The sequence below is a fragment of the Liolophura sinensis genome, chromosome 12 (genome assembly GCF_032854445.1).
Source record: "Liolophura sinensis isolate JHLJ2023 chromosome 12, CUHK_Ljap_v2, whole genome shotgun sequence".
Taxonomy (NCBI): Eukaryota; Metazoa; Mollusca; class Polyplacophora; order Chitonida; family Chitonidae; genus Liolophura; species Liolophura sinensis.
Genome location: NC_088306.1, coordinates 23,214,546 through 23,226,098, shown reverse-complemented (window position 1 = coordinate 23,226,098; position 11,553 = coordinate 23,214,546). Strand labels below are relative to the sequence as shown.

At 40.3% G+C, this 11,553-nt stretch overlaps 1 protein-coding gene across 1 annotated transcript in view; it reads right to left on the bottom strand.

Annotated features, from left to right (window-relative positions):
* Window positions 1-3,015: 3,015 nt before the first annotated feature.
* Window positions 3,016-11,553, bottom strand: part of LOC135479596 (carbohydrate sulfotransferase 1-like) — a 24,713-nt gene continuing 16,175 nt past the window's right edge. Inside the window, exons 3-5 of the mRNA XM_064759485.1 lie at window positions 7,960-8,034; window positions 7,095-7,425; window positions 3,016-4,227 (exon numbers count right to left, since the gene is read on the bottom strand). Of these exons, the coding sequence (XP_064615555.1) occupies window positions 3,417-4,227; window positions 7,095-7,425; window positions 7,960-8,034 (1,217 nt within the window). The 3' untranslated portion in view covers window positions 3,016-3,416. The remainder of the gene's footprint in view (window positions 4,228-7,094; window positions 7,426-7,959; window positions 8,035-11,553) is intronic.

Genomic DNA, 11,553 nt, shown 5'->3' with positions numbered 1-11,553 from the left:
AGAGCGTGGGAAAAAACCGCACTGGACAGATCTCTGAAAAACCACCTGACGAAAAGTCGCAGTATGGCCAGCTAGAGCTGGATTTGAACACACAACCTCCAAACCCTTTGCCCAGCGTACATTTATTAATGATCAACACCCTGCCGTAAACAGGCATACAGGCATACAGATACAGAACACATGCTTTTTGAAGATCTAGCAGCCTTTGTTTATATGTGATAGTTCGAAAGTTTGAAAGTTTCAGTAATCAGAAAGTCATATAAAATATCTTACCGTATAACGGAAATTCTTGCTTTAAGACTGATAATCCGACCACTTGAATCTTGAAGCGCGAAAGCGGGCAGTTCCATTAACATACAGACGGTTCCTGTCAGTGGATATCAGCCAATATGTCTGTGTTTGCATTACCTCTCCGCTAATCAGAGCTTAATCAGTGAATTCCCTGTCTCTGATTCTCTGTATCCACTTTTGTCAAACTCCTCACAGTGGTAAACTATCTGGTCTCTAACATCAATTATAGCTCCTCACGATCAAATCTCGCCAATGCGAGACTCGTCCCAGTGACCTTTCATGGCGAGAGAGAAACACGCTGATCCCAACTTAACTTAGTTGTATTGGTATGCCAATCGCAACTTCGCACAGCTCTGGTGTTTTGGTCATTATTCTGAATACTTCTGACGGTAAATGAACAATAAGTTTTGTGAGAATCACTGAAATACACGTGCATGACTGATGTGATATTTACATGATGGGTTTACTGAAATGGTTAAGTAACGAAGTCAAAAGCAAAGTCTAGAGAAAATGTGCACACTCATCACCGGGTACATGACTTTGGGTAAAATATTGAACTATTATGAAATACTAGTATTTGGCGGGAGATTTCACAATCGTGACGACTCATTATTCAAAAAGGCGGGTCAATGAAAATGAGTCCATCTAACTGGTTAATCTTGAATTATGTACGCTGTCAGTTACCTGTTACATATTTTAAGCACACGTGAACTGTGAGAAAGTGAAATCGAATGGAGTTAGTTTTACACAAATACAGTGTTTCAAAATTGTTGTAATATGAAGCTGGTAATGGGCATATTGTGAAGGTATCCAGTTCCACAACACAATGTTCGACCGGTTCACGTTGAGTTCATGGTGGCAACTTTATTAAAACGGAAATGACTTGAAGTAAATGTTTTAGGAACTATTCAACGGTTCTACTACCACAAAATCAACTTGACACCAGATAACGGATAGACAAAGATTTACAAGATTACAATTCGTTCCAGATTGGAGACAAGGAGGACACCAAATCGAGGCTTCAGCGAAATCTCGCGAAGTGATGTGTTCAATGGCGGAAACGTCAGCAGAGATCGTGACCCGAGCAAAACGTCCTCACAGATTGTACAACCCTGAACATGACTTTGTTTATACTTCTGACCAAGCTTGGCAAGGTCCTCTCTTGATAGTGCCTCTCTGCATGGTTTTATGTTCCGCCGTGTGCAAACATCCTCATTATCCAATGACACGGAATATTGATCGTGGAAAGATTCAAACGCGATCAGACTGGCGGGCTACAAGCACTGTTTGCGTTTCATGCCATTAAGCGACACCTACAAAATCACATTTCAGTCCGTCAACCAATAAAACAATATACGAAGTCCAATTCTCCTGGGGGTTTCCGTGGCGCATTGACCCAAGAGCCTTTCACCAATGTCCAGCTCATGCTGGCAGTACATGGGGAGGTCTGTCAGCAAACTGTGGGTTACGTCACAGGAAGCTTTTCCAACTCTTATCATGGCACCGAATGTTGGTATAACTCTTTTTACCCATGAATAAAAGATTACTGATAAAAAATTTCTAACAATTCTTTCCTTCTGGTGAACATCAGGAAGAAAGGTGATGTGACGTCAGAGTTCCCGGATACCGTTAGTATGGCTCATAAAGTTCTCCTTACATATAAATTTGTGAAAAAGCCACTCATCTACGGAGAGGCAAGTATCAAACATTAAAGGAAAAGACCTCTAAAAATAGAAGTAGCAATCACTGGTGAACATCTGGAAAATAGGTGATCTGACGTCAGAGTTCCTAGTATCGTCAGTATGGTTCATAAAGACCACCTTACTATTCAAATATTTAAATGCCTTTCAACACTCTTAAAGAAATCTGGAAAAATAAATGAAAGTATTGCTAAGCATAGTTTTCAGTTGTCTTAATGATGAACCTTACTTCATATATTAGCTTTCGTTTACTTTTAGCGTAAGTCTGTACGCATTGGGCACTGCATAGTTGTCCCTCTTCAGTTCCTCGTAATTACAAATATATCTTTACTCATGTGATTGTTGTTCAGGGTTACAGACAAATATGTTGATACTTTTACGATGGCAGTCGTAAAAGCATGCTTTGGTGATAAAGTGTAGTTCTGACACGCTTAACATTTAATGTTATTTATACAGTTAGGGGTTGTATAAAGAACGGCGCTGCTTCAAGTGTTAAGGCTGTATCAACGAATGCCATAAACATGTAACAAAATACTTTTTATGCTTGTTCGTGCTTTATATAGCAGGATATTGCGTTTAATACAAATATAGAGCTTTTGATGTTCAAAAATACGTACTGGATCTGACCCATTGAATATTGCACCAGCGTTTCTTCGACATCAGTGGAAGCTGCCGACCATTTCTACTGTACATATCTTCCGTTAAAATTATATATACGTTCGCGATGAGAATTTGCCGGAAGAGGGTTTAGGCCGATATACTCAGCTAAGATTGTGACTTGCATTATGAATTTTAATTTTACTATTTTGTCTAAGAATCCACGACAAGTGAAAAATTAACCTGAGACTTCAAACCAAAGTTCAGGGATACCAAAAGTTAAGATCAGGTGTAACAAGTGAAAACTTCGTTGTCAAGGGGCCAGGGAAGTGGAGTCTGGCGTATATATAATCCTCATGTCCGACATTCATATACCATTCGTAGTCCGTAAAGGGCGTTCAAATTCGTAGTCCATGACTGAGATCCTCATGATGGTGGGGCTTGCGGCTGCATGAAGTCAGCTGCATGAAGTCAACTGTATGAAGTCAGCTGCATGAAGTCAACTGTATGAAGTCAGCTGCTTGATCTTGGATCTGGGGGTCTAATTCAGCGTCATGATTCTGGATCAGAGGTCTGCCAGCTGCAAGATCCTGGTGTCAGATAAATGACCCTGGGGTGTAGGATTTAAGTCGGCTGCATGGGGGCTTGGTTCTAAGTCAACTTCCGGGGCATGAGGTCTAAGTGGGCTTCAAGGATCTGGGGACTGGGTGGTTTGTTATATTGCATATTATGGTTTGGCCTTCCTCAGAGCTGACCGTTTGGAGCCGCTAACTATATACAAATTCCAAATTCCGAATCATTTAGTCTGGCATTATATTTCTTATATCATTACACAGCATATTTTTTATCCACCTTTCGGTCTCTTCTTTTTGAGAGCTTTTCTTCCCTGAGATGTTTTTCCTTGGAGTAAAACGGATAGTTGCCGCTCAGCAGGGGCTCTCGGCAATATTTTTGCACTGCCAACAAGGTCTCCCACGGTATTTTCCTTCTCCATTTTAACGCAGTTGCTATAGAGTCTGGTCGAACGATAGACAGCATGCCCATTTGATCGTGACCTTTCCTAGTGGCATTATATAGCGACCTCCCTACTTCCAAAGGCAATGTTAAATTCAGAAACTTGTATACTGCCTTGGCAGTGGGGATTGGATTGACGGCCAAGTCTTCGTAGCGAAGCATCATGATTCGATCTGGGAACTTGTTTTGTAGTTTCTGCCTCCATTTTATGTCCAAAGAGAGCCGAGCGCAAGTCTGGAGGATTCTGTCTGGTTTCATTTTGCAACTTCCAGACTGGGAGCAGATTAAGCCTCTGCTGTCGCGAAGGACATGTATCAGTTTTAAACTGGGAAAAGACTTCAACAAAGCCTGAGTGCTTTCCATTGGCAACCGAATCTCCTTCACCACTCTTATTTCGCGCTTCAAGCAACCTTCCCGGAGATTTTTCAAACACACTTCTCTCAAATATTTTATGTCCTGATGATGTCCTGTCTGACAAGCTCTGATCTTTGCAATCAGTTCACCAGACATCGGCCCCATGCCGCCAGTCAATGAACCGATGTCGACATGATTAAAGTCACATGACAGGAGTCCAGTGAGAATCTGGTACACATACGGGAGTTCGTGACTACGTGACGGAGCCATTCTGTAAGACCAGAAAATAAATACTTGATAGAATGCTAGTTTTCGAGAAAAAACGTACAAGATATGTCCACTCACAGTTCAACACTTAAAGCATTTTTCTTTAAGTGAAAACTTAGTACTCAACAAAACCAGATTATCACGCCTTGTAAAGAAATATCCTCTAGCAAACTAGATACGGGCTGCATGAATTTTTCTATGTACTGCCCATATTAAAAATTTATGTATCAGATTGGTGTTTTACGCCGTACTCAAGAATATTTCACCTATACGACGGCAGTCAGCATTATGGTGGGAGGAAACCGGACAGAGCCCGGGGAAAACCCACGACCATCCGCAGGTTGCTGGTACATATGTTAAAAATGTTACTAAGCTGATTCTTTTAACGCATCTGTCCCGGGGTATAGTGTATCCAAGTTACATATACGCCTTGGTGTAAGTGTATCCTAGTTACATGTATGCCTTGATGTAAGTGTATCCTAGTTACATGTATGTCTTGATGTAAAGCGTATCATATTTACATGTATGCCTTGATGTAAGTGTGTCGTAGTTACATGTATGCCTTGATGTAAAGCGTATCATATTTACATGTATGCCTTGACGTAAAAGGTATCGAAGTTACATGTATGCCTTGATGTAAAGTGTATCGCAGTAACATGTATGCCTTGACGTAAAGTGTATCGCAGTAACATGTATTCCTTGATCCAAAGTGTATCATTGTTACATGCATGTCCCGATGTAAAGTGTATCGCAGTTACATGTATGTCCTGACGTAAAGTGTATCATTGTTACATGCGTGTCCTGATGTAAAGTGTATCGCAGTTACATGCCTGCCCTGATGTAAAGTGTATCGCAGTTACATGTATGCCTTGATGTAAAGTGTATCGCAGTTACATGCATGTCCTGATGTAAAGTGTATCGCAGTTACATGTATGCCTTGATGTGAAGCGTATCGTTGCTACATGCCTGTCCTGATGTAAGGTGTATCATTGTTACATGCATGCCTTGATGTAAAGTGTATCGTTGCTACATGCCTGTCCTGATGTAAGGTGTATCATTGTTACATGCATGCCTTGATGTAAAGTGTATCGTTGCTATATGTGTGTCCTGGCCCAATGTAAAGTGGATCCTAGTTACGTGTATGACCCAATTTAAAGTGGATCCTAGTTACGTGTAGGGTCCAGTGTAAAGTGGATCCTAGTTACATGTATGGTCCAGTGTAAGGTGGGTTTTAGTTTTTTACGTGTATGATGCAATGTAAAGTGGACCCTAGTTACGTGTATGACCCAATGTAAAGTGTATCCTAGTTACGTGTATGACCCAATGTAAAGTGTATCATAATTACATGTATGGCCCAATGTAAAGTGCATACTAGTTACGTGTATGACCCAATGTAAAGTGGACCCTAGTTACGTGTATGACCCAGTGTAAAGTGTATCCTAGTTACGTGTATGGCCCAATGTAAAGTGCATACTAGTTACATGTATGGCCCGATGTAAAGAGCATACTAGTTACGTGTAAGGTCCAGTGTAAAAAGTATCCTAGTTACGTGTATAACCCAATGTAAAGTGTATCCTAGTAACGTGTATGGTCCAATATAAAGTGTATCCTAGTTACATGTATGGCCCAATGTAAAGAGTATCATAGTTACATGTATGGCCCAATGTAAATTGCATACTACATGTAGTTACGTGTAAGGTCCAGTGTAAAGTGTACCCTAGTTACGTGTATGGTTCAATGTAAAGTGTACCCTAGTTACGTGTATGGTTCAATGTAAAGTGTATCCTAGTAACGTGTATGGTTCAATGCAAATTGCATACTAGTTACGTGTATGGTCAAAGGTAAAGTGCATACTAGTTACGTGTATGGTGCAATGTAAAGTGTATCCTAGTAACGTGTATGGTCCAATGTAAAGTGTATCCAAATTAAGTGTATGGTCCAATGTAAAGTGTATCCTAGTTACGTGTATGGTCCAATGTAAAGTGTATTCTGGTTACATGTATGGCCCATTGTAAATTGCATACTAGTTACGTGTATGGTCCAATGTAAAGTGTATTCTGGTTACATGTATGGCCCATTGTAAATTGCATACTACTTACATGTATGACCCAATGTAAAGTGTATCCTAGTTACGTGTATAACCCAATGTAAAGTGTATCCTAGTTACGTGTATGGTCCAATGTAAAGTGTATCCTAGTTATGTGCATGGCCCAGTGTTACACTATCACGTTATTCTTCATGTAGTATAGCTACATTAGCTGACTATCAGATAACGGATTCATTCGTCCTTCCCAACAATTTTTCTTCCATCCATCTACGTGTATCTCTCCTTCTATCCTATCATCCATCTCCTCTTCTATCTTATCATCCATCTGTCCTTCTATCTTACCATCCATCCATCCATCCATCCATCTTTCCCTCTATCTTATCATCCATCTCTTCTTTCATCTTATTATCCATACAACCATTCATCCCTCCTTCTATTTTGCCATCCGTCTCTTCTTCTATCTTACCATCCAAATCTCTTTCTATTCTTTCACCCATCAGTCACTGAATCGTTTTTCATTCTTCCTTCCATACTGCCGTCTTTCTATCGATTCATCACCCCACCTTCTAACCCTTCATTTTTTTCATTCATCCAAACCACTCTTCACTCCCATCATCCATCTGTCCATTCTTCCTCATGTCAATTCACCCATCCATCCTTTTATCAATCCATCCACCCACCCATTTAAGTTCCAAATAACCCCCCCCCCCTCCCATTTCGTCCAGCCTTCTTTTTCGCCCGTCCTTCCGTCCTTCCCACAATTCATCTTTGCATGCATGCATACATGCATGCGTCCATCCAGTCCCTTCTCTTTTGACACTCACACTTGTGTTCCATTATAGTAGTTCAATGGCAGTCCGCGCAGGACTGCGCTCTGATACAGGTAGTGAAGAGGCTCAAAGTAGTACATAGATTTCTTGTTCCAGTTGAATAAACCGCCTGTCAAACTGGAGCCTCCGCGATAGTAGGCGACTATAATAACCTTACGAACACCATCATCGTGGATTTTAGTCGCTGAAAACTGCTTGTATGTTTTCTCCTTGACGATTTCCGATGTGTTTCCGGCCGATTTCAAGCTCAGTAATCTAGGCCTGGTATCAAACGCTTCATCCAACATACCACCTTGTCTTTGTTTCTCGACAACACCGAGATTGACTAAAAAAATATACAATCATATTGTCTGAAAAAGCCACGATTTTAACAAGTAACTGAATAGCAGTTGCATTTTCCAGATGTTCACGGGAATTTGGCATTTCATTTGTATTTCTGTATTTATTTTTTTATTAACTGTTTTTGGCCATTTACTGGTTAAGGCCATTTACTGTATAAGACCATGATCAAGAAGTTATTAAAATTCTTTAGCGGTACACGTCCAATGGCGTCATACGTCTGGCGTTCCACCGTTTACACTAAAAATGTAATGATCTGTTAATTTTAAGAGAAAGTCTGATATCCGAGTGATACTGGAATGCATTCTGTCGTTAAAACACAACTCCGTCTGATATCCTGTTTGTCTAATACAATCTTGCTTAACAAAATAATCTGCTGCGAAAACAGAATACATTCTAATATCACTCCGAGAAGAGACATAATGTTAAAGTTAGCATATTATTCTTTTAGAGTAATTAGAGGAAATACAATCCAGTACAACATTTTTCGTGGGGTACCACTTCTATCCATGTGACTTACCTTTGATTTGGACGACCTCATGGGCAATTAGATTGTATAGAAGAACGCCAGCGATGAGGATAGCGAAGATCCGCCCTAAAACATAATACGGAATAACCATTACAAATTATACTGTAAAAAAAGAGACATGTCTGTGTTGTGTTTGTGGGGATTACTTTAAAAAAAGCAAAGAAGTTTAGCTTTTAAATTTGTATCTGTAAGCTACACAAAAATCCTATAACAGAGACAATCGCCTTGTTTTTGCATTTGATTTAAACAATCATGACTACTGATGTGGCCACATAAGCACACACTCAAAGCCCCAAACCACTTCCCACCATAACATCAAACCACGTGCAAGCAAAAATCTTTACCTGACCAATGTTTTTTTCTCTCAACTGTAATGACAAGAGATATTAGTTTGTGAGGCTTATCCTATGCACAAAGAATTGGCAAGACATAACATGATTGGCCTTACTATTTAAGCATTTACATGAATGGTTAGAGTAAAACACTAGCTGAGGTAAATTCATAGGAGGACGCATTTCACTGGTCACGTATGATGTACGTCTTAAATACATGTATACAATAATATTACTGATCTCGATGGGCGCTGTCCTCAAAAAGTCAGCAGACATCTGGAAATGACAACTTTATGTAGATCACGCCTAAGATAACAGCACATTTTTTTCGCCGTCAGCGGTATATCTGCCTTGCCTCATAAATAACTGGAAGCTCATATACATATGAAACTCAAATCAAAACACCAACTTAAAGTGTACATAAAGTAAAATATTAGTTTTTTATTTTAAAATTTTGTCTAACCCAGAAATGGCACAAAAGCAATTATACATGTATTTAAGGTGGGCATTTAAAGCCATAATCTGAGAGCCTGACTATCCATTATAACTTATGATTAAAACTAAATAGTCCTTGTTCATCCGGCGTAGTACGTCGGAATAATTTTGCATCAGTTACCTATTTCAAAATGTTCTGTAGACGAATAGAATAGAATATAAAATGTCGGAAAAAAAATGAAAATATTTTTACGGACAGATGAGGCGAAGCGTCAAATGCTGCTAACTGTAGAGCTAAAATGAACAGGGTTATCATTTTTGAGGACTGAAGAGCCAGAAACAGGAGATTAAAGCAAGATTTATCTATTTATTTAAAACTGAGACGACAGAAAGAATCGATCTCAAATCAACCATGACTCGTCTGGTTTACCTGGATTATAGTTTTAATCAGCAGAAAAGGTGTTGAAATTCCTTACCCATTATTCACACCGAATCAATAAAGATATGAAAGTAAACCGCAAAATGAAATGTCCAGTTAGAGTGATGAATCTCCCGCTATGTGCACTAAGGTTTCACCAAACGGATGAACTCCCGCTATATGCACTAAGGTTTCACCAAACGAATGAACCTCCCGCTATATGCACTAGGTTTCACCAAACGGATGAACCTCCCGCTATATGCATTAAGGTTTCACCAAACGGATGAACCACCTGCTATATGCACTAAGGTTTCACCAAACGGATGAACCTCCCGCTATATGCACTAAGGTTTCATCAAACGGATGAACATCCCGCTAAATGCACTATGGTTTCACCAAACGGATGAACCCCTCCCGCTATATGCACTAAGGTTTCACCAAACGGATGAACCTCCCGCTATATGTCTCACCAAGGGGTGAATGTCCCGCTATATGGACTAATGTTTCTCCAAAGGGATGGATATCCCGCTATATGAACTAATGTCTCACCAAATGGATGAATGTCCCGCTATATGGACTAATGTCGCAACAAGAGATGAATATTCCGCTTTATGGACTAATGTCTCAACAAGAGATGAATATTCCGCTTTATGGACTGATGTCTCACCAAGAGATGAATGTCCCGCTTTATGGATTAATTTCTCACCAAGAGATGAATATCCCGCTATATGTCTCACCAAAGAGATGGATATCCCGCTATATGTCTCACCAAAGAGATGGATATCCCGTTTTATGGACTCATGTCTTCCAAAGGGATGAACATCCCGCTATATGTCTCACCAAAGGATGGATATCCCGATTTATGGACTCATGTCTTCCCAAAGGGATGAACATCCCGCTATATGTCTCACCAAAGGGATGGATATCCCGCTTTATGGACTCATGTCTCCCCAAAGGGATGAATATCCCGCTATATATCTCACCAAATGGATGAATATCCCGCTTTATGGACTAATGTCTCACCAAAGGGATGTATGTCCCGCTATGACTCATCAAAGGGATGAATGTCCCGCTATATGCACTAATGTCTCACCAAGAGATGAATATCCCGCTTTATGGACTCATGACTCACCAAAGGGATGAATGTCCCGCTATGACTCATCAAAGGGATGATTATCCCGCTTCATGGAACAATGTCTCACCAAAGGGATGGATATCCCGCTATATGGACTCATGTCTCAGCAAAGGGATGAATATCCCGCTATACTGTCTCACCAAAGGGATGAACATCCGCTATATTTCTCACCAAATGGATGAATATCCCGCTTTATGGGACTAATGTCTCACCAAAGGGATGAACATCACGCTATATGTCTCACCAAATGGATGAATATCCCGCTATGACTCATCAAAGGATGATTATCCCGCTTCATGGAATAATGTCTCACCAAAGGGATGGATATCCCGCTATATGGACTCATGTCTCACCAAAGGGATGAATATCCCGCTTTATGGACTAATGTCTCACCAAGAGATGAATATCCCGCTATGACTCATCAAAGGGATGATTATCCCGCTTCATGGAATAATGTCTCACCAAAGGGATGGATATCCCGCTATATGGACTCATGTCTCACCAAAGGGATGAATATCCCGCTATACGGACTACTGTCTCACCAAAGGGATGAATATCCCGCTATATGGACTAATGTCTCACCAAAGGGATGAATATCCCGCTATATGGACTAATGTCTCACCAAAGGGATGAATATCCCGTGTTATGTGCACGACTGCCGTCAGTTTCTAATTTAGCTTGCCACTGTTTACATACGCTGAGTTCGGCGCCTGCTGTCTGCCTCTGCCTTAGAGTGTTCCAGAATGCGCTCAGTTCGGTGCCTGTTTGTTTACATCAAGTATTCAGGAATTTTCTTATTCTAGACAATTCCACCAGGCTATATAAGACCTATGAAAGCTGTTCAAAAGGAGAGAACGGAGAGAACGAGAGAACGGAGATTTATTGAGCGTTTTGGATGCTTTCGCTGTGTATTACTTTAGTAGGCCTTTTGTGCTGAATTTTGGTGTCCTTATAGCCTCTGTCTTTGTTATATCCTATCTCCACCGAGCACTTGTTCAGTCTGAACTTGTATGTTTAATTTGTGCTCTTGTATACACAGTGCTTATTAGTACACGGACCCTGTCTGTGGAATTTTGTGTATATTTCGCCATACACTCAGTTATACTGTGGATTTTCCCTCTTGTGAATTTGCCTCTGAGCATTTGTGCCTGTGTGGTATATATTGTGGAATATATGCGTCGTTTGGACTTGACACCGTAAGTACTTTAGTATTTGTACACATACTGCTATCCTTTCTTGTTAAACTTATGTACTTTAGTATTTGT